Below are 26855 nucleotides of genomic sequence, written 5' to 3' on the forward strand. Positions count from 1 at the left end.
CCTTATGTTACTTTAGTTTAACGACTGTTTGGTCTCTTTTCTTTCTCGTAAACTCTAAATACACAGGCCACTAACATAAGCCCACACCCAACTTCCACCTCCGCCCCCCCTCAGGGTTATTCAGACGAGATTCAGATACCCTCCGATCACCACAACCAGACGACCCCTGACTGGCGCAACTCGAGGGCATGCTCAGATCAGAGACGACTAGACACTGCAACTCTCAGATATGCGCACCCCCACCCATCCGGGAACCGAAGGCTCTAGGTTCCTTAGCCGTCACAGGGCAGAGACCACACAGATGACATGCATATACCAAGCATCAGCACCGTGCATCCACCCCAACAAGCTAATACAAAGTATAGATAGAATCGTATTCTCAGTCTATTGCTGTGCGTCATGACAGGTACCCTTACACATGACATTAAATTACTAATGATTCTATAAGGAATAAACACACTTAAAGCATCACTATAGTGTCAGGAAAACAAAGCGGTTTTCTTGACACTATAGTGCCCTGAAGGTGTCCCCCTCTCATGGCGCCGAAGGGGTTAAAACTCCTTCAGCAGCTAACCTTATTCCAGCGCCGGTGACCTCTCCTCCCCCGCCGACGTCAGCGGAGCCGAATGTGTATGCGCGGCAAGTGCTGCGCACGCATGGAAAGTGTCCATAGGAAAGCATTTCTCAATGCTTTCCTATGGATGCTCTGCGCGATGGAGGCGAAATGTGCCTCCAGCGTCGCAGATGTGCCTCTAGTGGCTGTCCGGAAGACAGCCACTAGAGGCTGGATTAAAGGACCACTATAGTGCCAGGAAAACAAACTCGTTTTCCTGGCACTATAGTGCCCTGAGGGTGCCCCCACCCTCATGGCCCCCCTCCTGCCGGGCTGAAGTTGGACGAAAGGGTTAAACACTTACCTTTCTAAAGCGCCGGGGACTCTCCTCCTCCTTTGGACGTCATCGGCTGAAGGCGCGGCAAGAGCTGCGCGCGCATTCAGTCAGTCCATAGGAAAGCATTCTCAATGCTTTCCTATGGACGCTGACGTCTTCTCACTGTGAAGATCACAGTGAGAAGCGCAGAAGCGCCTCTAGCAGCTGGATTAACCCATAAGTAAACATAGCAGTCTCTCTGAAACTGCTATGTTTACAGCTGCAGGGTTAACCCTAGAGGGACCTGGCACCCAGACCACAGTTGAAGTGGTCTAGGAGCCTATAGTGGTCCTTTAACTCCTTCCATTTCTGATTAGTTCAATGTTTGGTGGGAAAAAAAGTTATCCAATGATACAACAGAAAAGATAAATAAAAGCAATTGCTGTAACACGGAGTGCAGTATGTAGACAGGCACAGTACAGCTCTCTCCCCATGCAGCCGGCCAGCTAGACCAGGACCAGATGCTGAATGTGTGGCTCCCGGTCCCACCATGCGGCCATGCTCGCTCTCCACGAGGCTCAGTGTTGGCAGCAGGAGGTGGGTGGAGTCTGGTGACGCTACACAGTACCACGAGTGGGAGTGTCCGCCGGTCTGGGATGCCCAATGGGATGCCGCTGTTCATGGAGTGGGCGGGGCCGTGGAGTTGAGCCGCTCGCTGCCTGGGAAGTGAGGGCAGAGGAGGCGGTGGGTGACAGGAGCGGGCTGAACGCCGGGCTCTACCTTGACAGCCACAGGGGACACGGGGAGTATGGAGCCCGTGCGGGAAGGAGGGAAAACCAACCCACTGGAGACCGCCAACTTCTGCTCTAAAGTGTTTTTCTGGTGAGTTTTATTATATGTGTTCATCATAATGATGGCAAAGGTGTCTGGGCTCTGGGGGGTACCCGGTGTAGTTGGCAGATTCCTATTGGCAGCGTGCTGGCTGTAGTTGGCAGGGTGCTTGGTGTAGTCCAGGTGTTGGCAGAATACTATTGGCAGGGTGCTTGGTGTAGTTGGCAGTGTGCAGTTTTTGGTTGCTTGGTGTAATTGGCAGAGTCCTATTGGCAGGGTGCTTGGTGTAATTGGCAGAGTCCTATTGGCAGGGTGCTTGGTGTAATTGGCAGAGTCCTATTGGCAGGGTGCTTGGTGTAATTGGCAGAGTCCTATTGGCAGGGTGCTTGGTGTAGTTGGCAAGGTTCTGTTGGCCGGGTGCTTGGTGTAGTTGGTAGTGTGCAGTTTTTGGTTGCTTGGTGTAGCTGGCATAATGCTATTGGCAGGGTGCTTGGTGTAGTTGGTAGTGTGCAGTTTTTGGTTGCTTGGTGTAGCTGGCATAATGCTATTGGCAGGGTGCTTGGTGTAGTTGGCAGGGTGCTTGGTGTAGTTGGCAGGGTTGTGTTTGCAGGGTGCTTGGTGCAGTTTGGAGGCCGCATGTTTTTTTTCTTTTTATCCCTCTGATAAGCTGTCATGTAAGCCTGTGTATGTGCTGAGCTGAAGGGATTGTATTTTATATAATTAGCATGACAGAACTGTGATTCATACTTGCTCCTGAATGAAGTGCTGCTAATCTGTGCCAGAGCAGAGATCTCTGATCCCCACTTCCTAGTTGGCGTCTGTGACAGTAGTTGTCTCAATTCCCCTAACTTGCGTCAAGAAAACAGCTTTCTTTCCATTCAACATCTCCCCTGCATTGTTTTCAGGCACAGCTGAGAGTGAGAGATCCGGGTTATTAGTTACTACTAGTTAATACAGTTTTATTTGTTACCATTGTTTCAAGTAACTTGGTATTGGTGATGCTCATTATGTAAAGTGTTTGTTAAAAATCCTGGACTGTTTATACATATAGGGAAACTGTAATAAAATAAGAAATGTATTCCTATACAGCAGGGTTTGAAATATTTCTTGAATTTAAATTACTTTGACCATATTGCATATAGGCTTATTTCTATTGATCTTCTGTATACTTGTTACATATATACACTTTGACTTGTCTTAGTGTTGTTCTACTAAGCCTTGGGACTTTTTCCAAAGGGAAGATGTTTCTAATGTTCTGATAACACAGCGTATATCTCAGGATTATTTTCTCAGAGAGCATTGTCTTAGAGCTGTGGTACACAAAATGCTTTGTCTACATTGAAGATAATTATTGGGAAGGCTGTCTGGAAAGCTCAGAGATGCTTGAACAGCCAGTGGGTCAAACTAGTTTTTGTTCTGCTTAAAGTTGGGTTAAATTGGGAAAAGTCACACATGTTTATTCACTGAATTGAGAATTGCTGGGAAATAAAAGTAAAATTAAAAATTGAAAAAGTAAATTCCGCTTTCAGTTTGACCGCTTATAACAAAATAAATCCACATTTTCATAACATTTGACTGATGACAAGCCTGTAGTTATGTTCCATATCCGTTAGCGCTGCAGAGCTAATGGGAATGACAGACATGCTGGGCTAAGATGTGCCTGCTTTTTCCTCTTCTCAGTCTGTGCTATAGGTAATTAAAAAGCATTGGAAAGCTGTGATCAGATGTGAAAACGCTCGCGGATCCTGCACAGATGTTTCTCAATGAGACGCCTCTGATTGATGAGCACCCCATGTGCTTCCCTATTAAGGGTTAATAAGTGTAAAGGGGTTTAGAAAATTACCCCTCTCTGTCTCAGAAGAGATTTTGTCATTTAGCTGAAAGCAGCACAGTGACTGCCTAAGAGGTTTTGCCTTGACATGGCAAGTGAGCTTACACACATGAAACCCTTAAAGACGTTTTGGCTTGCTATTTCATCCTACAAAATATTAATAAATAAATATAATCTCAAAATACACATAGAATTACATTTATAAAACTGTAGGTAAAATGTGATTCTAAATGTATTTTACATAATTTATATGTAATTATTGTATTACTTGTATATTGAGGGACCTGCCTGTTCACCTAGGATAATTTTCATTTGCAAGCCCTATATTACACCCTGTAACTTTTTTAAACCCCCATAAAACTTGTACATGGGGGGGGTACTGTTGTACTTGTGAAACATTACTGAGCACAAATAGTATTTTAGAACAGTAAAATGTATCGTTACGACGATATCAGTGAAAGTGCAGTTTTTGTGTGGAAAACCCCCCAAATATGAGCATATGGGGCTACTAAAATGACTGGACATACCCTAGGTTGTCTACTTTTGCAAATGTTATACCATGATGGGGGGCGGTTCTCATTCCTGGGCTGCCATTTGGTCTCAAAGGCTGATGTGTACTATAGTCATTGCTGCCGCCCAAGTTTTCACATAAAAGGCAGTATTTAAACTGAAACGCCTGCAGGGACAAGCTATTGACCCCAGAACAACTACATCAAGTTGTAGTGGTTCTGGTGACTATAGTGTCCCTTTTTAAGAATTAAATTTTCCTGTTGGAAATGACAGGTTCCTTACTTTTTTAGCTGGCTCCTAGATTCCAAATAAATTTGTCAAGCCCTGTTTTAGTTGACATCAGTAAGGTGAATTGGTTGTATAGGACTCACGTAAGAGTTTTTGTCTAGACATTGCAGGTGTGCTTACACTTTATTGGCAATTAGAGTGAAACTGAAAAAACTCCAGTCATTAAAAAGTGCATTGGCATTTGGGATAGTGTGCAAGCAACTTTCTTTTTTATTGTATTGTGCATTGGGGCTGATGTGTGCCATAGGCATTATTGCTGCCGAGGGCAGATGTACAATTTTTGCAAGCTGTTATTTTTTTTTCCCACCCAGCAAATAATGCATTTTTTGAACTCCTGGCAATTTTCACTTTAATTAATAACCCGGAGAGCTTACAATAAAAAGTATAGCATTGTTTGCTGTGGACGCTGATCTCACCAAAATACCAGTGAATTTTCAGTGTTTCTATTTTATTTATATAACTGTTAAACTAATACATACTCAGATGGCGGAAGAGTTCTGTATGCCACCAAATTGTATATAATGTTACCATATTACAAAATGCAATGCTTATAAGTTTGAGTAATATTTTTAAAGGGTCAAACAGACCATGTGTTTTCCGAATGCAGAAGTAAAATGGTTACCAGAACAAACAATTGTTCTAGAATATCACTGTTCAAAAGACCGTTGTCGTTTATTTTTTTTAATAGTTATCAATGTCTTGTCTTCTAAGAAAGTAATTGTTGCTTCTGTATTGTCTTAATTGTGTAAGTTTTTTTATTTCTGTTCAGTTTTGATGCTACATTTGCTAGTAAGCTTTTCTAACATTGTGTTGTATAGTATACAATACAATATAGACCAGTGGTAGTCAACCTTTTTCTACCTACCGCCCACTAATGCATCTTTTTGGTTGAAAAAATTTCCTTACCGCCCACCAGTTTTCGCGCAAATGCAGAATATTTTTAAGAAAGGAGGGTGTTTTTAAAAAAAATAAATGTACGTACATTTATCTTTTTATTTCTACTTAATGCAGGTTTATAAGGTTTTTAACTTTATAACGTTTAATGAGAAAACAATAAAGTAAATTGAAATTACCTTTACTAGTGATTAATGAGATCCATGAGGTTGATGCTGCGAGACTAAATATTTGATTTCTGGTTCGATTTTCGTAAGGAACAAACGAAGGTCTCTTTCAGTGATATTCAGACGACTTCTCTGTTTGCGCATAATATGATTTCTCATTTGTGCGTCAGCTCATCTCCTCTCCCTCCTCAATTCCCCTCCCCACCTTTTTTTCCCCTTTTTTCTATTTTTTAACCGTCCTTATAGCAATGCCCAGTAGGAAGGCTGAGCTAGGTAGCCCACTTACTATAGTCCACTATAACATACAGACACACAAAAAAGACACGCACACATACAAAGACACAGACAGGCACACATACACACACACACACACACACACACACACGTATGTGTGCCTGTCTGTGTCTTTGTATGTGTGCCTGTCTGTGTCTTTGTATGTGTGTCCTGTGTGTGTGTCCTGTGTGTGTGTGTCTGTATGTTATAGTGGACTATAGTAAGTGGGCTACCTAGCTCAGCCTTCCTACTGGGCATTGCTATAAGGACGGTTAAAAAATAGAAAAAAGGGGAAAAAAGGTGGGGAGGGGAATTGAGGAGGGAGAGGAGATGAGCTGACGCACAAATGAGAAATCATATTATGCGCAAACAGAGAAGTCGTCTGAATATCACTGAAAGAGACCTTCGTTTGTTCCTTACGAAAATCGAACCAGATATCAAATATTTAGTCTTGCAGCATATACATACATACAAACAGACAGGCACACATACAAACAGACAGGCACACATACAAACAGACAGGCACACATACAAACAGACATGCACACACACATAAGACATACATAGACACACACAAATGCAGACACACATACAATGAGACATACATACAAAGACAAGACACGCATACATACAGACAGACACATACACACACACAAGACACATACGACACACACAAGACATACATACAGACAGGCACACATACAGACACACAAGACACATACATACAAACAGACACACACAGACATGCACACACACATGCAGACATACATAGACACACACACATGCAGACACACATACAATGACACATACATACAAAGACAAGACACACATACATACAGACAGACACATACACACACACACACACACACACAAGACATACATACAGACACACACACATATATACACAGACAGACACATACACACACAGAAGACATACATACAAAGACACATACAGACAGACACACACGACATACCTACAAAGACACACACACACATTATATTTAAGTCACCCTCCTGTTTCCTACCTTTTAAGGTGCAGGAGGGTGACTTTCCCTGGGGTCCAGTGGTGGCTCAGGTGGATGGGAGTCAGAGTTCCCACTCTGACTCCCTGGTGTTCCTCCCGCGCGGCTCTCTGTTTTAGCTGGGAGGAGTGACCGGGGAATCACTTCCTCCCAGCTCTGATGTCATCACAGGGGGCCCGGTCGCACTGTTAAAGCGCCCAGCGCTGACCGGGCCCCCTTACAATCCGCATCCATCGGGTGGCCCTGACAGCGTGGGCCACCCGATGGACACTTTGGAAGGCGGCCCCGGCGGTTTACCGGGCGGGCCGGAGCCGCAAATGGTCACGGCGGTACCCAGTCGCACGGGTACCGCCGGCTCGCACCCGCCCGCCCGATCAACCTGGAAATCCCTACCGCCCACCTGGAATCCTGAAACGCCCACTAGTGGGCGGTAGGGACCAGGTTGACGAACCATGATATAGACAATAGGGAAGATTTGTTTACACAAAATGTCCAAGAAGTGTCTTTTATATTAGTTCTCTAGTTTATTTGTATTTATTAACATAGTTACATAGGCTTAAAAGAGACGTGTCCATCAAGTACAGCTTTTCTCTCATTGGGTTTTTGCTGATAATCCAAAAGAAGGCAAAAAAAAAACAAGTATCGACTGTGCAAAAGGGGAGATATTGGAATGGGGCAAGGACCGTATTGAAAGATGTATGTTGCACATTACTAAAAGAGTGGACATCATTACATTACCCCCTGCCAAGCCTCAGAACCCAGAGGTACCCATACAATATTGGGAGGTTAAGGAGGTATTCAGTAAAAATCTACCTCCTCACAGGTCATACGACTGTTCCATAAAACTATTACCCGGCACTATACCACCCAAGGGAGCAGTATATGCCTTATCACCACAGGAGAGTAGAATAATGGAAGAATATATTAAAGCCTCCCTAAGTAAGGGCCACATAAGTAAATCATCCTCGCCTGCTTGTGCAGGCTTCTTTTTTTTGTAGAAAAAAAAAGATGGTGAGTTACGTCCATGCATTGACTACAGGGCACTAAACAAGATCACAATAAAAAATGCCTATCCAGTTCCACTCATTTCCGAAATGTTTAACAGACTCCAGGATGCTCAAATCTTTACTAAACTTGACCTCAGGAGTGCATACAATTTAGTAAGGATTAAAGAAAATCATGAGTGGAAAACCACATTTAACACTATGATTACCTTGTTATGCCCTTCTGGTTATGCAATGCGACGGCTGTGTTCCAGGACTTTATTAATGATGTAGTCAGGGACTATATTTATTAATTTGTCCTGGTATACCTGGATGATATCCTTATTTATTCTCCTGACCTTCAGACTCACCACAAACAGGTCAAACCAGTATTGCAAACTTTACTGAATAATCAACTTTATTGCATCTTTGATCAGACTGAAGTACAATTTCTGGGGTATAACATTTCTGCTTCTAGTTTTCAGATGGACTCTCATAAACTAGAGGCTGTTCTACATTGGCCATTGCCCAATGGACTAAAAGCCATCCAAAGGTTCATTGGGTTTGCCAATTACTACAGAAGATTTATTAAAGGGTTCTCTTATGTGATAGCCCCCATCACCAATATGACACGCAAGAGGGCTAACAGTACGATATGGTCTAAGGACGCTAAAGATGCTTTTGAACTTCTTACACAAAGGTTTGCTTCTGCTGATATATTGATACATCCTAACACCTGCAAACCCTTCATACTGGAGGTTGATGCCTCCAAAACTGGGGAAGGGGCTGTTCTCTCTGAGGGAGCGTCAGGCCACCCATTTGCATCCATGTGGGTACTTCAAAAAGTGGCGACATCTTTTGGAGGGTTCCAAGGATCCCATTTTGATCAGTACGGACCATAAGAATTTGGCATATATAGGGGACGCTAAGCGACTGTCTTCTAGACATGCTATATGGTCTTTATTCCTATCTCGCTTCAACTTTCTTATAACTTACAGACCTGGTCCCAAAAACGTGAAGGCGGATGCCTTGTCTAGACAGTTTAATACTGAATCAGTACAGGAACAAGAGACGTCCCCTATTGTTCCACCTGAGTGTATCATCGCTTCCATTGTTCTTTCATTATTTTCACCTCTGCTTGGCGCCATCATGGAGGCTCAGTCTCAGGCAATAAAACAAGAGAGAATATCATGAGGGCGTTCCACAACAACGTGACGGCTGAACACCCAGGCATTAATAAATCCTTATCCACGATCATGAGATCATTTTGGTGGGATTCTCTCAGAAAAAATGTTAAAGATTATGTTTAGGCCTATTCTGTTTGCCCAGTTTCGAAAGTTCCTCATAAGCTTCCATATGGCTTGTTGAACCCACTTCAGTGTCCATAAGGCTTGTTGCACCCACTTCCAGTGCCTAGTGTTCTGTGGTCCCATTTGTCCATGGATTTAATTGTAGAACTTCCTAGTTCTAATGGCTATACCACCATCCTTATGGTAGTTGACCGCTTTTCCAAGATGGTTCATTTTGTTCAGCTCAAAAAGTTGCCTCCCTCTCAAGACTTGGTTCTTACTGTTATATGGGAAATTGTCCGTCTGAATGGCATTCCTCACAATATTGTCTGACAGAGGTTCCCAGTTTGTGTCTGGGTTTTGGAGGGCTTTCAATAAACAGTTAAGCATTGAATTGCCGTTTTCGTCCTCTTACCATCCCCAAACCAATGGCACAGCCAAAAGGGCTAATTAGTCATTAGAATTGTATCTGTGTTGTTTCATTAATAGCATTCATGATAATTGGTCCGAATTACTGCCCTGGGCTGAGTTTGCTAGGAACAATGCTAATCATGACTCTTCCGGACATATCCCATTTTTTGTTAATAACGGTCGGCATTCTACTGTCCTGCCAGCTGTCTTCTCTGACAATGCTATCCCCTGCTAAGGATGATCACCTTGCTTCTATTTGTGATACTTGGACCAAAGTTTACTTAGCTCTCAAAACCACGACTGATCGTTTCAAATTTTATGCAGATAAACGGCAGGGTGCGAACCCAGTTTACCAAGTGGGTAAGAGAGTATGGTTATCATCGCGCAAAACATTAAACTAAAAGTCCCTAGCATGAAGTTTTCCTCAGATTACTTGATCCATTCCGTATCATTAGGAGAATTAATCCTGTCTCCTATTCTCTGGCGCTTCCTGCCTCCTTACGTATTCCTATAATACCTTCCATGTTTCCCTGCTCAAACCTCTTATGTGCAATAGGTATACTGTCCCAAATGTTCCCCATCCTCCATTAGTTGTTTCTGGACAGGAGAAGTATGAGGTCTCTTCCATAATCGATTCCAGATTTTCTCACGGTTTCTTGCAGTATTTGGTTGATTGGAGGGGGGTATGGGCCTGCGGAGCATTCTTGGGTTTTGGCCTCTGACATTCACGCTGGTCGCAAGATTCATGGTTTCCTTTCAAGCCTGGTCCTGCCCGCCCGGTGTGCGGTATTCAGGTGGGGTGTAATGTAATATGTTAAGCCTCACCTTGCGGCATTTGTGCTCAGCATCTGTATACGTGACCTCTGCAACATGCAGATGGACGCCGGCCGCTGCGGATCCATGCCAAATTATAACCCCACGTTGACGGCGTGCGTGGGACGACACGCGGGAGACGCGCGCACTTTCTGGGGTCAAAGGTCGATTTTAGGCCAATCAGAGCTGAAATAGGCTTATTTAAACTCCTTATGCCTTGTCATCATTGCCCTGTCGTGGTTTCCCTAGTGGTTGTCCGAGAGTGTTTCTGAGCGTTTACTTTTGGTTATTGACTTTGACTTCGTATTGACTTCCCTGTATTCTGGTATTACTGATTTCTGGCTTTCCCTAATCATTGTGTCTCTTTCTGTATCCCCGACCTCGGCTAGTATTCTGACTATTCTCTGGTAGGTTTAGTCCGGCCATTCTAAGGCCCGGAAAGCAAAGTGGAGAGGAGGGGAGACACGAACTTTCCCTTGCTGGTAGAGAACATCTGACGCCAGTGTGCAGTGCGTGCTGATAACAGACTTAATATGCACAGAATTGCCATTAGGTAGCAGTCCTGCTCAATCAATTTTACATTCTATATGCATATATAACATTTTTGCCTAGAGTTGCCTTTAAGATAATTTTTAGGTCATAATATTGTACCTTATTCCTCATCTGTGTTTTTCAGTTTTATGTTTTTAAGTATGGTTGCAAAAAAGTGAGCTTCGATTGGAAGAAATAGATTTTATATGCTGGGCACCTATCCCAGACAGTTTGAGCAGCATGTTTCTTTTAAAAAGCATAATCCCTTTTAAAACAACATGTGATGATGTGCTGTGTGCTCAAAGGCAGCTGCTTTCAAAATAGTGAGTGGCAGGATCTGGCTGACAATTCTATTATTCTATCAAAGCACACACAGCACTTTAATAGAAGGTAGCCAGGCAGCTGAATTCCTGGTCCTGAAACAAGGAAAATATAATTTTCACAAATGATCTGTGCGATGGTCTATCGATACTATATTGAAAAGCATCAAATATAGGGTTTGAGTACACAGAATTCTCCATGAACATAACAAATATTTGATTGTAAAGTGTGAGACGTAATATAAATGTAGAAGAAAACAGATCTTTATCCTGCATATCGCTGCCTCTATCTTGGTTCTTTGTCAGACATTGCTATATTTTCCTAGGCACCTGGCAGTCACCATAAGAAAATAAAATAAACAATTTCCTGTTGCCCCCCTTCCCTTTCACTGTGTGCATTGGCTGTACCTGGACCGAACATGATTGTTAAAATCTATAAGGGAGCATCACACAAAAAATTAAAATGGAAGTTATAGGTGATTTTTCAATGCTTTATTTTAAGTTGCACTGCTATGTCAAACTTACCTTTCTCCTATTGCTTTCTCTCTCAGAATCTGTTCTTCTTTTCTTTATTTCTGATCTAGTTTTCTTCTAAACACAAGACAAAGTAAGGACTACTTTGTCTTATGCACTTTTCCAATGCTTGACTTTGACCAAAGGAGGAGCTTAACGCAAGTACATTTTTCACACACAAACGGCACTTTCACTGATGAGATCATTGTTGTGATACGTTTTACTGTTAAGAAAAGAACAGGTTCTGAGAGAGGAAGACGAGGAAACAATAGGAGAAAGTTAAGTTCGGCATGGCAGTTCTACTTTAATAGTATAATTTCAAGAGAAGTTAGTTTCCTTTTAAAACATATCACCGCGATGATAATGTAAGTGAAAGGTACGTTTTTTTTTTTTTTTGCATTTTTCACACGCAAACGGCACTTTCACTGATGATCTCATTGTTCTGATATGTTTTACTGTTTTGAAACACTAATATTTGTGCTCAGCGAAGTCTCCCGAGTAGAACATTACACCCATGTACAGGTTTTATAATGTTTTTGAAAAGTTACAGGGTCAAATATAAGGCTTGATTTTCCTTTTATTCTCATTGAAATTTGCCAGATTGGTTATGTTGCCTTTGAGACCGTATGGTAGCCCAGGAATGAGAATTACCCCCATGATGGCATACCATTTGCAAAAGAAGACAACCCAAGGTATTGCAAATTGGGTATGTTCAGTCTTTTTTTAGTAGCCACTTAGTCACAAACCCTGGCCAAAATTGGCATTCATGTTAGTTGTTTGCATTTTTACCACACAAACAAATATAAATGCTAACTTTGGCCAGTGTTTGTGACTAAGTGGCTACTAAAAAAGACTGGACATGTGAGGTGTGATTCAGAGATTTATGACAGATAAGTGTTACAATGTCACTATTGATTTTAAAAATATATAGTTTAAAACAGCAATGTTAACTATAACTCGGAAAAAAAAAAAAAGCCAAGAACATGTTAAAATTGGGTATTTCTAAACGCAGGGCAAAATGTAAAAACTGTTTAGCATGGGTGTTTTTGGGGGTCAAAGTTAGAAAAAGTGTTTTTTATTTTTTTTATTTTATTTTTTCTCATGTTTTTATATAGTAAATTATGATTTGAAAATAACGGTATCTTTAGAAAGACCATTTAATGGCGAGAAAAACGGTATATAATGTGTGGGCACAGTAAATGAGTAAGAGGAAAATTACAGCTAAACACAAACACCGCAGAAATGTAAAAACATCCCTGGTCTTTAACGGTAAGAAAATTGAAAAACGGTCTGGTCACAAGTTAAAGAACACTAGATCAGAAACGAAGAAAAGAACAGGTTCTGAGAGAGGAAGAGAAGAGGAAACAATAGGAGAAAGTTTAGTTTGGCGTAGCAGTTCTGCTTTAATGGTATAATTTCAGGATAAGTTACAGTTCCCTTTTAAACATTTGTGTGTGTGTATATGCCAATAACAATCAGGCACTTTGGGGCTTGTTTTTTTTTTTTTTACTTGGCCTCAATTTAATATTTTTGGACAGTCTTTTCAATCATTTATATTTTTATAAAAGTTAAAATGGTTTAAGACTAAAATATTTTGATATATTGAATTTTTTTTGTTTTTAAATATATATTTTATTTTAGTATTTTGAAAAACATAATTTTAAAAGTTTACCCCAAAATATTAACTGTTTAGAAAAGCTTATCCAATAATATTACATCGAAGCTCTTTAAATAGTAGTTGCAAGCTGTTGCTATTAAAAAGCTGTTACATGTGCTGTGTAAGTTCTCACCATAGCAACCACGCCTTGGTGGTAAAAATAGGTACAACCTGAGCATGTAAACTTCACCCTGTCATTGATCTTAGCAGGAGATCGTGACAGTGTAAACAATGTATTAAACTGTGAATTTGTGCTATGCCAGACACTTATCTATATAACTTTTTTGAGGTTCATTTTTGCTGTGAGAATTGTTTATTGAAATGAAACAAGCAGTTACACAAATAATAATGGAATATTTACTTCACGTGTCTTGCCTTTTTGTTTGTTTTTATTGCTCATTGATATGGTTTAATAGGCTTTGATATGTGCTTTATGGTTTGTAATGTCATTTAGTTAATGTGTTTTTTCCTATCGGATGCATAGGGACCTAGGGATTTTTTGCACCAATCCAGAGGGTGGTGTTAATTAAGTTTTTTTTTAATTAGTCCAGACAGTAATAAGTAGTGACAGGGTTTGAAACCAGTCGCTAAGTAGAGTTTGAGTGATTTTAACTTATCATAGATGCATGTTACACTACCCCTCACATCTTAGAAAGTTGCTATCTTAAATACCTTATTAAATATTATGTACATTAAAGCACCATAACCACTACAGACCACTTAATATAAAAATCCAAAGTAAAGGAGAAAATGAGAGGATGACTGAGGGAGGTTAATGAGGTGGTAGAGAATGAGAAAGAAGTGATGAGGAAATGTATTACTGAAAATTCCATCCAAAAATAATAATTTTAAAATCATACTGATATGAAGTATGGATGAGGGTGTATGAAATTCAATATACAGAATTTTTCTCTCTTCCCCTCTCCCTAATGAAATCCTTTAACAATAAGATTATCTAAAGAACTTAAAAGATCCCTTTGTTCGGTATGTATATAATGGTAATTTGTTTAAACTATATCACTATTGGATATGTAAGAGGTTTTTGCTAGTGCACCTAAACACATAAAAATAAATACACAAGTAAATGAATATTGAAGGGATAAAAAAAAAAATATCATGGTATTATGGGAAAAATTAAACAAGAAGAGTGAAAAGAGGAGAAAATAAAAATTGAATGATGTATATGATAAAAGAAGAAAAAAGAGGAGAACTTTCTATATAAGGTTCATAAGCACTCATTAATAAGGATTACACATTAAAGAAGATAAAAAGGTTTTGCACAATTTAAGTTTCACATATTTATAGAATATACTACAAAAGTGATTTATAATATATATATATTTTCAAGAAAAAGGAGGAAGAAAGGGATCCCCCTCCCCCTCTTCGAGACTGGGACAGAAGAGGAAATAAGAATTAGAAACAGAAATGGAAACGGGGGAAAAAAAAAATTCTTAGAAAGCTGGTACACCTTTAGTGTGACCTAAATTAAAAATGGGTCAGCTCAGAAATGAGATTTCTGATTACACATGGTGTTTCTTTAATGAATGAATGTCAAATTAATGGTTTATATACTACAGGGTATTTTAAGTTTTTTTTGTCATTAAACATTTCAGAGAGAACTGTTACAAAGATATGAAGAAGTAGGGCGGGGACGAGAGGTTCCAAACATTAAAATAAAAAGAAATTACACAGTTTTATCTCCGTAAATGCTCAGGGAATGAATACTCCATTTAAAAGAGGTCAAGTGAATCATACTTTATGCCAAAATCAAATAGACATAGTATATGTCCAGGAGACACACTGGAATGATACAACCAAGAAACTTTGGAAATTCTTATAATCCACACGTTTATCAAGCTAATATTCTTAATGGGGAAAACATTTTTTTCTATTTGGGGATCATTCAAATCTTTTAGCCGAGGACTATTTTTAAAACTCTGCTCGGATGGAAAAAAGAGACTAGGAGAATCCTTATCAAATCTTTACATATCATTAACTAAACTAGAGAAAATAAAGAAAATCCGAAATTTAAATATTTCCAAAAAATAATACAAATCCAAAATCTATATTAAAATCAAAGTTCATGAAAATATAGATGGAAATGTAATGTTCCTCAAACAAAATTGGTATTTGAATAATAACAAGATTAACAAACTTCTCTCCAATAAATTAAAATTATAAAACAAAAATAATCGAATATGTAAAATAAAAGTAGGAGATAAAACAATTATATCCCCTAAACAGATTGGAGAGGCATTTAGTTCATATTACTATTAATTATACAATCTAGAAACTGGAAACAAGGAAGCAATAACTGAAAATATAAACAAAGTGTTTCTTAAGAAATGTAAATTACCCAAAATTAATCCAAATAAGTTAGGTTTATTTAGTTGTTCTATCTCTTTATTTGAGATCCATAATACAATAAAATGGCTAAAAAAAAAACAAAAAACGCAAAAGCACCTGGACCAGATGGATTCTCCGTGATCTTTTTAAAAACATTTGATAAAATAGTTTCCCCATTATTACAACAATTATACATTGAATTCTCGAACAGTAAACATATTCCACAGGAACTACTTCGGGCCAATGTTCTCCCAATCCCCACGCCTGGAAAGGACTGTGACACCCTGTCAAATTATAGACCTATTTCTCTGCTAAACCTTGACATTAAAAATATTTTCTAAAATATTGGCAGAAAGATTGAAAATGGTAATCCCTGATATCATTCATAAAGATCAAACGTTTTTTGTCAGTTAGGGATAGTGCTGATAATGCTTGTAAAATCTTAAATATACAAGATCATCATCTACAAATAAAAAAATTCAATCAGTTTTTATAGCATTAGAAGCAGAAAAAGCATTTGACAGGGGGGGACTGAAAATTTCTGGGTTTGGTGATGGAGAACTTTGGCCTGTCAGGCTTTTTTAAAGAGAGTACAATGTCATTATATACAAACCCACAAGCTAAAGTCATATGTCCTGGAATGGTATCTGATTGGTTTGATATTCGGAATGGCACCAGACAAGGTTGTCCTTTGGGGCCACTCCTTCATGTATTCGCTATGGAACCTCTGGCAGCGGCAATTAGACAAAACGATAAAGATTTATTCAGAACATCATAAAATTACTCTATATGCGGATGATGTTATTCAAGCTCTCTCTAATCCAATAGGCTGAAATACAAATGTATTGAAATTAATCTCAGATTTTGGTAATTGTTCCAGCTATAAATAAAATATGAATAAAACACAAATATTATATTTTAATATAAATTCTGAAAATCTAGGGTATTTAAGAGAAAGTATAAATGGAACTTTTATAATGATAAGATATATTATCTAGAAATCCCAATATCAAATTTAGATAAAATTTTAGAAGTAAATTATAAGAAATTATTTAAAGACATTTTTTTAAAATTGAAAAGGGCTAGAAATCTCTTGGATTCATGAATATGATCTCGGCATATGTAATACCAAAAATGAATCTATTTATTCCATACCAATTAGAGTATCGCTCAATACTCGAACAATTTAAAAAACTATTTATGAAATTTAATTGGGCGAATAAAATACCCAGAGTTTCATATAATACTCTCTCACTAAAAGAGTGAGTAAATGTGGAACAAATCTTCCTGATATAATAGAATTACATGATTGTACCATGTTTACTCACTTTTTGAAATGGGACAATTTTATAAATCCTGATCCCAGGTGGAAAAATATGGAAACAAAAAGTAATATTCTATTTAAATTAGCTTGGTTTGGTTCTGAACATTATAAAAGTTTTCATCATCAAATAAAATTGTAAATTAAACACTTGCCACTCTTAAATTATTAAAAAGGAAATTTGGTATTTGTAATGAATTAATCTACTCCGCACCAATTGAAGCTATTAATTTCTTTATTGATGATATAGATTTATCAAAATGGATAGAATATGATATCCAAAACATAACTCAAGTTGCTCCTTTGAGGGAAATTAAATAATTTATAGATATTCAAGTTCCATTTGGATTGCCCAATCAAGAATGGTACAATTATGTTAGAATAAGACCCTTATTAAATACCTAAGATATTAAAGAACACCCAGAATTTGAAAAATTGACTAATAAACATTATAAAAACATTATTAAAAATAAAAATCTATATGTGACCCTGTAACTTCCCAAAACACCATAAAACCTGTACATAGGGGATACTGTTTTACATGTGAGACATCACTGATTACAAATATGTGTATTTTATTGCAGTAAAAGCAAACAGTATTATGACATTCACAGTTAAAATGTCATGCAGAACTAAAAAAAATTACATTTTCTTAATTTCTCACATTTTATTTATATTCATATTAAATTATGTTTCATAGCTAAATATTTGATGTTAAATGAAAGCCCTATTTCTCCTGAATAAAATGATATATAATAAGTGTGGGTGCACTTAATATGATAGAGGTGAATTACGGTTGAACAGACATATAGTCAAATTCCAAGTTTTGTTTGCGTTTTATTTTGATCAGAACTTGTACATTTGGCTCAGTCCTTAAGGGGTTAAATGTTATAGACCAAAACTTGTTATGTTATTGATCAGAAGAATGAATGAGGTTTATTATGTTTTTATGTTCGAATACTGCACTGTATATATTCCATGAACATAAATAAATGTGCCTGAAAAAATATATTTTTTTCAATAAAGACAAAGAAATAATAAAAAAAACTGCACTTAGTGCACCAGAAAGGAATTCTTCACGGAGAAAAGATAACTGTTTTACACATTTATCAAAAACAATACACACACAGGCTATGTACGTTGGTTTGTAACTGTTTATTTTCATTAATAGAAAAAACAATGTCCGTTTTCCTTTGAGTCCTTATTAACAGGTTGTTTCACAGATGAGACAATCGTACACTTTTGTACAATGTATCCTATTTCCAAGAACCGAGAGTACCTATAAACAATATACAAAATATAACAACTAATATGGGAAGAAAAAAGGATATAAAGTTGTCCACACGCAAGAAAATAAGGGTGTATCTTCAGTTACAGAACTGTGACAATAACAGCACAAAGTTGTGTAAGGAAATACGTGCTTAAACTTTGGCAGCAGACAGCACCACAGATTCCATAACCAACTTGTACGACAAGTCAAATATAACAAGTTATTGCCATGGCAACCAGTTTAGTCTGTCTTAAGGTCCCCATTTCTGGTAGGTAAGGGCAAAATTTCCCATGCTCCAGGGAGGGGTAATGGTTCTCCCTGTAGAGTGGTATGAGTCTGAAAAAAATATTTACATTGACAAGTCAGGTAACCTTTGCTCATTGTATAGGTTATAATACATGCAAATTTCTGCTTCTGTCCCCCTTCATTTAAAAAAATAGTTAATTTTTGTTTTGTGTTTAATACAATCGCAACACGCAGTATTTGGACACGCAGGCCCCTTGTAGTTCTTAGTTGGTCGCTCAGGACCTTCAACTGGGAAAATTGGTAATGAAGAAACAAGTAATTTTTTTTTAAATTGCTAAACAATTCTTCAGCTTTGGTCCCCCTATGATGTCACATGACGACTCTGTGTAGCTTTACAATGTGTGAGGATTCTGAGGCACTATACCCTGTTTCAACCCCGAGTAGAGTAGTAGTGGTGATGGTGATATATTTTGATTTTCCAATGTGGATGTATTGAAGCGAGTTATTATACTGAATTTGCATCCATTAAACAAACTTTTATTTTTTTATTTTTTATAAATGGACCTGTACGTATTTTGTCAAACCGACTCCTCAAAAGAGTTGCAAAGTAATATGGGGGAGTTGCCGTGTTTCTCCCTTATCCTCTGGCATAGTTTTGTAATTATGTTTATATGCAAAATAGTCACATATCTGAGTGATAACAATTATGTGTGAAGCACTTGATGATATGTATCGAAACAAAGGCTCATCAGGTGATTAGAATCGAGACCACTGGGTTGTATGCTAGCAAAATGTAGCGGTATCATATATTATCGAGATCAGACAAAACCAAGAGTAAATAACAAGCACAGAGTAAGCTATTACATATGGACATAGCTAGACAAGCATTACAAGGTTTGTACATCATTATTTAAACAACGTAAATCCTTGCAGTGCCAAGTAAGCAGTTTCCAAGGGCATATTAATAGATTAGTAAGAGTCACCCAATGCCATGAGCCATCCAGAGGACCATGTGGGCAGAGTCTAAAAAGGGCTGTATAACGCCCGGTTTCGTATCATCTCTTACTAACTTGCGGTGAATTCTGTTGCCACAAAGGACTGAGCTACAGTAACCCAACTGCACTCATCTGTAGCCCCTGGACTTTCTAGGAGCCTCTGCCTTATGTCCAAGGATCTCTCCATTCCTAGTGGGGGAATTGTGGGCCCTTAGATATTCCGAGTTTTGGATATCACTGTGGCTATGAGCACAGTGGCGTGGAGGTAATCTCCACGGCAGGTGGATAAGGTAGGTGAGATCTGTTGCATATGCAATGCCAAACTACCATTTAAATTGCAGCAATGTTAGCATTTAAAGCCTTCTCCCATTCTTGGCTCTCATGGTACTGCTGGTATTGCAGTTATGTGGCCATATTGCCAGGGGCGTATTAGCCGCGAGGCAAACAAGGCATTTGCCTTGGGCGGCATTTTCCAGGGGGCGGCAAAAAAAGCCGCCCCCAAATGCCCAAGGCAAATGTCTTGTTAGCCTTGCGGCTAACAGACATGCTGGGCTGCTGCTGGGCGGTCGGGCGGCGCTGCTGGGCGGGCGGCGAGGGAGCACTCCCCCTGAGCTGTCTGCTCAGCTCCCTTGCGCGCCGCACAGTGAGGCTGGGAGCCGGAATATGACGTCATATTCCGGCTCCGCCTCCCAGCCTCACTGTGCGGCGCGCGAGGGAGCTGAGCAGACAGCTCAGGGGGAGTGCTCCCTCGCCGCCCACCCAGCAGCGCCGCCCGACCGCCCAGCAGCCACTGGACCACCAGGGAAAAAAGAAGGCCCCCCCCAGCATTCCCAAAGGTAAGGAGGCTGGAGGGGGTTAAAGTAAAAAAAAAAAAGCCACTGGACCACCAGGGAAAAAAGAAGGCCCCCTAGCATTCCCAAAGGTAAGGAGGCTGGGGGGGTTAAAGTTAAAAAAAAAAAAAAAAAGTGTTTATGTGAGTGTCTGTTAGTGAGTGTGTCTGTTAGTGAGTGTGTCTGTTAGTGAGTGTGTCTGTTAGTGAGTGTGTCTGTTAGTGAGTGTGTCTGTTAGTGAGTGTGTCTGTTAGTGAGTGTGTCTGTTAGTGAGTGTGTCTGTTAGTGAGTGTGTCTGTTAGTGAGTGTGAGTGTGTCTGTTAGTGAGTGTGTGTGTGTGTCTGTTAGTGAGTGTGTGTGTGTGTCTGTTAGCGAGTGTGTGTGTCTGTTAGCGAGTGTGTGTGTGTCTGTTAGCGAGTGTGTGTGTGTGTGTGTCTGTTAGTGTGTGTGTGTGTCTGTTAGCGAGTGTGTGTGTCTGTTAGTGTGTGTCTGTTAGTGTGTTTGTCTGTCTGTTAGTGAGTGTGAGTTTGTCTGTTAGTGAGTGTGAGTTTGTCTGTTACTGAGTGTGAGTTTGTCTGTTACTGAGTGTGAGTTTGTCTGTTACTGAGTGTGAGTTTGTCTGTTACTGAGTGTGAGTTTGTCTATTAGTGTGTGTGTTTCTGTTAGCTAGTGTATCCGTATCTGTCAGTGAATGTGTGTGTGTGTGTGTTTAGAATGCGGGGCGGGGTAAAGGTTGGGTGTGGGTGGCGCGGGGGGGGGGGCGCCTGAGTTTTGTTCTGCCTAGGGCAGCACAAAACCAGGATACACCACTGCATATTGCAAACACCACGCAGGTTGCGGGATTACCGTCTAGAGACTGCTGGTGGACAAATCTGTTGCTTCAGGAGGGTATGTCTCAAAAGATCGGCAGGTTGAACTCAAAGCGAACTTGTCGCAACGGATCACAGGATCATCAATATCTGCGGACTTTAGAGTGGTCTCCGTTATGGATTCAGGTGTGTGTTTTGTTTAGAAATTTTAGATCCAGGGACTACTACTAAAAGAACATAGCCAACATATCAACATTTTAAGATTTTATACAAAAATGCACAAATCTTCTTATATGACCTGTAGCTGGAGTTGTGAAAAATCCTGGACATTTGATGTATTGTCATGATCATGGCAAATGGTCGAAACTCTTTTCACATACATATTTTAGCTGCTATAGTTGTCTACAAATTATAATAGACACATTTTTAAAAACTGTTTGCCTCAACATTTTCCCAGTTTGTTTCAAAATGTCACCAATTTTTGTTATTGTGCTAAATAAGGAGAACACTACCATATTGTTTCTACTCTAATTGAATAAAAGGGAAATTACTGTTATTTAGACACAAAAATATAAAACTTTGGTTTTCAACATACAGAACAGCCCTTCTTATAAAGGGTTTATTTTAACCAGTGCAATAAAATTCTCAGCTGTTGAATGTGATTTTTTTTCTTTCTTCATTTTTTAAATTTTTTTTATTGGGGATACACTAACTTTATATTCAGTGAAATTACTGGGTAGTATAAAGCTTTAATGTATTTACTTTTTTTTATTCGTGTATTTTTTTTTTTATTATTGTTTTTTACTTCTTTCACTGTTCCACCTGTGTTTCAGTTTTATAGATAAACTTGCTTTTATTTACTGCTTGGTTTTATTAATAATTTATGTTGTGTCCACATAAGTCTTTATTACAAGGGTAGAGCAGAAAATGTCCCAAGGGGGAACAAATATTTGTCTTTTATTTAATCACTTTTCCTCTGAAGTTAGACAAAGGAAACATTTAAAGCATATTGGATACATTTGTACCCTGAAGCTTTCTTCTTTGTCACTCTGCAGTCTGCACATCACAGAGTTTTTTTAAAGCGTCTTTTTATAGTCTATGTAGCTATATTCCATAAATGCAGCATAATGCCTCAGGGGGTCCATTTGAACGGTTGCTGTCTTTTCAGTCCATTTTAGTCCTCCATTTTTACATTTTTTTTTTTAAACGTATATCACTTCATCATTTCACCGTATTCTTCCACTTACTCCATATGATTTTGTGATGGCCCATTTTGGTTTCTAAGTGCCTTAAACCGTTTTTGAATGCTACATTTGTGTTATCCATTTGTTACTAAACCTACTTACATCTGTATTCACTCCAGATGCTTTTGCTCACCTCTCTTTTTAGTTAAGGAAAACTGTAGTCTTAAATTAACGTATGTTTTTTTTTGAAAGCACATACAATTGTGTATCTACATTGTGCTAGCAGTTATGCTAGCAAATGTATCCAAAGCATAGCAACCAAAGCACATGTGCTGCAGTTGCTATGGAAACTCTGTAGCTGGTGCTTCTTGTGCTGGCTATGAAGTGAAGAAATGGAATTACATCACACTCATTCGCAATTGGCATGCCGGCATTGTGAAGGAATGTACCTTGATTCCAAGGCTCAAGCTACAGATGCCATTTTTGGTTCAGTCTTGATCCCCAACAGCATCAAAGCCAATGTGTCGGGTTTGGGCAAAGCAGGGCATATAAAAAAGAACGGAGGCAGAGAGCAGTATGGCCTGTGAGATGAGTGTTACGGTTCTCTATGTTTTACATTAAATACATGATGTATATTTGTAAAATATGGTGAATAGAGTACTCCTGGCAATGTGACCACTACAGTGGTGATGGTGCTTAAAGTGTTTCTTTAAGAAGTCAATGCCAATACACAAATGTACAAAATGGCACAGTTTTTAATGATGTCTGCATGGGTAGGATTGATAAGTATTATAGTTGAAGAAAAGAACAGAGTACTTAAAGGAACACTACAGGGTCAGGAACACAAACATGTATTCCTGACTCTATAGTGCAAAACTCACCATTTAGGTGGCTTGCCACCCCCTTGGCCTCCTTAAAAGTTAACAAAACTCCCCTTATTTCCAGCGCCGCGCTGGTCCCACCCCCTTGGTGACATAATCAGAATTGCTGATTTTTAGCCACTCCGATGCTTTCCCACAGGGAAAGCATTGGATTGGCTGAAATCAGCAAGGGGCGGGGCTAAACACAGTTTTGGCCAATCAGCACCTACCATAGATATGCATTGAATCAATGAATCTCTATGCGGAAAATTCAGCGTCCCCATGCATACTCATTGGCATTTTGGCAGTAGTAAACTTATTATCCCATGATGATCAGCAAGTTGACAGAGTAAGCAATGACTGAACAGTTGGCATGCCAAGAGCAAGCAAGCTATAACTGTGTTTAATATAATAGACATACAAACATTGTTTACTGTGTAAAATATTAATTTAATAAATCATAATTGCTGGGAAAATTGTTGAATCATTATCTGAGAATTGTTTTTCCTTTGGCACTGGTGCCAGCGAAGGGCAATATCTGTCTCTCTGGAACTTCAAGGACAAGCGAAATAGAGATTTTTACAAACTTGAGATTTGGAGGTCATTGGAAGTTTAAAACATAATTAATGGGAGTGTTGCTTGAGTGATTTGGAAAAGGATTTGTGACTTAAAAATATCTAGGGGAAATGTTACAATATTCATGGTGCAGTGTGCGCTGATTAAAGTAAAAATGTTTTTATTGAATAATGCCTTAACCTTGAAAACGTTATGAGCCACTGCACTATACTACTGTTCAAATGCCAACTTCTACTGTTACTATTTGTTAGCTTTTTTTTCCCCCCCATATTAAGAGTTAATCACCACTGACTTTAATATAATAAAATGATCATCCACAATAATATAACCACCTGCCTAATATTGTGTAGGTCCCCTTTGTACTGCCAAAACTGCTCTGATGAGTCAACTCATGGACTGTACAAGACTTTGAACGTGTTCTGTGGATCTGGCACCGAGACATTAGCAACAGATCCTTTAAGTCCTGCAAGTTGTGAGGTGGTGCCTCCATGGATTGTATCTGTTGTTACAGCACATCCCACAGATTCTCAATCGAATTGACTTAGGGAATTTGGAGGCCAAGGCAACACCTTGAACTCTTTTGTTATGTTCCTCAAACCATTTTCGGACAATTTGTGCAGTGTGGCAGAGTGCCTTATCCTGCTGAAAGAGGCACTGCCATCAGTGAACACCATTGCCATGAAGGGGTGTGCATGATCGGTACAACCTTTAGGTAGGTATTACGTGTCAAAGTAACATTCACATGCATGCCAGGATCCAAGGTTTCTTAGCAAATCATTGCCCATAGCTCTCTACTGGACTGCTTTTGTTTTTTACCATACTGCAGCCTGCTTCCATAGGTAAATGGTACACACGCTGCCATCCTCCTGATCTAAAAGAAAACATAATTCATCAGACCAGGCTGCCTTCTTCATTTTGCTCCATGGTCCAGTTCTGGTGCTCATGCCACCATTGAAGGCGCTTTTGGCAGTGGACAGGGGTCATCATGAGCACTCTGACCAATCTGTGGCTATGCAGCCCCATACACCATAAACTGTGGTGCACTGTGTTCTGACACCTTTCTATCATGACCAGAATTACATTTTTCAGCAATTTGAGCTACAGTAATTCTTCTGTGTGATCAGACCAGACATACTAGCCTTCACTCCCAATGTGCATCAATGAGGCACCCATGATCCCAACGCTGCTTCACCGGTTGTCCTTCCTTTCACCACTTTTGCTACATACTAACCACTGCATACCATGAACATCCCACAAGACTTGCCATTTTGGAGATGCTCTGACCCAGTCGTCTAGCCATCACTCAGTCACTCAGATCTTTTTTTCTTGCCTATTTTTTCTTCTTTCAACACATGAAATTCAAGAGCTGAAATTCACTTGCTGTATTATAGATCTCATTCACTAACAGGTGCCATTGTACAATGTAATCAATGTTATTCACTTCACCTTTCAAAGATGTTGTGGCTAATCAGTTTATGTAAACCGGCATATACTTACAAGTATATTCTAAGCACCATACCAATACAATAAATCCTACGTTATATATATATATATATATATATATATATATATATATATATATATATATACAATGTGTTTTTTTTTTTTTTTTCATCCGTCTTTTGTCATCGTTTTAAAGAAAAGAAAAGAAAAAAAATGCAGGGCTTTCTCTGACACGTAGAGATTGTCCCTTTCTCGTTATATGTGATCATTTTACACGTTAACCTTACCAATGTCAATGCCATTTAATCCTGGATGATGGTAAAAGGCTTTCACGGTCACTAACACTGTCTAGGACCTCTATTTAATATTGTTCAATAAGCTTTTCATTTTTTTAAAAATATTTTTGGGGATAAACTTTTAACATTATTCAATATTATAAAAAAATAAAATTAGTAATATTTAAAAGTTTAGCCAAAAATATTAAGTAATTTCAGAAGCTTATCAAACAATATTACATTGAGGCCTAGGTTGGAAAGAATTCAGACTGATGATATAGCACTGTAAATTCTGTTTCAGAGGGGATGACAACTTTTTTCTTCTGATGAAAGGATGCATTCTGTAGTGGGTTTGGTGCCAGTAGGGTCCTGGTGACTAGGTGACAGTCTATTGTAAGGGGTAAAATTTTTAAAAGGTTTGCCTTCTCACCTGGGCCTGCCCAGTGTTTGTTCCCACCTCCACTACCAGTGCTGGAGAAAAGCTAAGCAGGAACGTCTGTTCCTGTTTCAGCTATGCAGGTCAGGACTTGGCTCATTGGCTGAAAGTGTCAACTGATCAATTTCAGATCAATGCATTGTTAGTTGACACAGGAAGCAGCGACTTGAGGACCCCAAGTTTGAAAACGGTTTGAATCCTTATATTGTGGGGAGGGGGGCACCAGGTCATTCTAAGCACCAAAACACAACCACTCACTGAAGTGGTTATGGTGGTTATAGTGTTCCTTGGAAGTTTCTAGGTAGTCAGGTGTTTTTATTACCAGTTCTTGTATATTTCTCAAGTCTTACTGAATACCACAATTCCTAGTAATTTCAGCCAGAGATGATCAATTTCAACTGATGTCTGCTCAAATTCCCTATGGTGTTTGCAAAACAAAAAAAAAAAATCTGCTGATATATTTCCTCCAGAAAAAAATAATTAAACATTTTTTTTCCTCTGGTTGAGCAATTCTGTCTCCTCAGAGAATAGTCTAGACATTTTGTATTCTGCATATAGAAGTGCTTTGAGAATGATCCTCGAGGGACCAGCGTGCATGCACAGAACAATTAATGTCACTAATTTCCAGCAAACTTAGTTTCCTTTCTGACTGAAAATATTCTCTTACAACAATGGGGCTGCATGCAGCCACTTACTGTCAGAAGACTAGCCAAAGTAATCAGGAACAATTTCATGTGTTCTTCCACGCTGTGATCATTTAGTGCATTGATCAGTACTGTATGTGCAGGACAAATGGCTGCCATCATTAACATTATATGAATGCGCTTAAGTTATTTATTTTAATTTCTTACATTTTTCACTTTCACAGGCTGTCTTAGTGATCAACGATTGTTGTCCATTTAGCTAAGAGCTAAATGAAAGGGACTCTATAGGCATCCAGAACACTTCATCTCAGTAGCTGCAGAGGTACAGTGCCCTGTTCCCTTAGCCCTGCAATGTAAACATTGCTGTTTTTGAGAAACTGCAATGTTTGTATTGCTGGATTAAGACTGCGTCTAGTGA

The 26855-nt window shown here is 39.0% G+C and overlaps 1 protein-coding gene across 1 annotated transcript in view; it reads left to right on the top strand.

Annotated features, from left to right (window-relative positions):
• Positions 1–1617: 1617 nt before the first annotated feature.
• Positions 1618–26855, top strand: part of ABCC4 (ATP binding cassette subfamily C member 4 (PEL blood group)) — a 263208-nt gene continuing 237970 nt past the window's right edge. Inside the window, exon 1 of the mRNA XM_063425748.1 lies at positions 1618–1751. Within this exon, the coding sequence (XP_063281818.1) occupies positions 1678–1751 (74 nt within the window). The 5' untranslated portion in view covers positions 1618–1677. The remainder of the gene's footprint in view (positions 1752–26855) is intronic.

Source organism: Pelobates fuscus, chromosome 1, assembly GCF_036172605.1.
Source record: "Pelobates fuscus isolate aPelFus1 chromosome 1, aPelFus1.pri, whole genome shotgun sequence".
Taxonomy (NCBI): domain Eukaryota; kingdom Metazoa; phylum Chordata; class Amphibia; order Anura; family Pelobatidae; genus Pelobates; species Pelobates fuscus.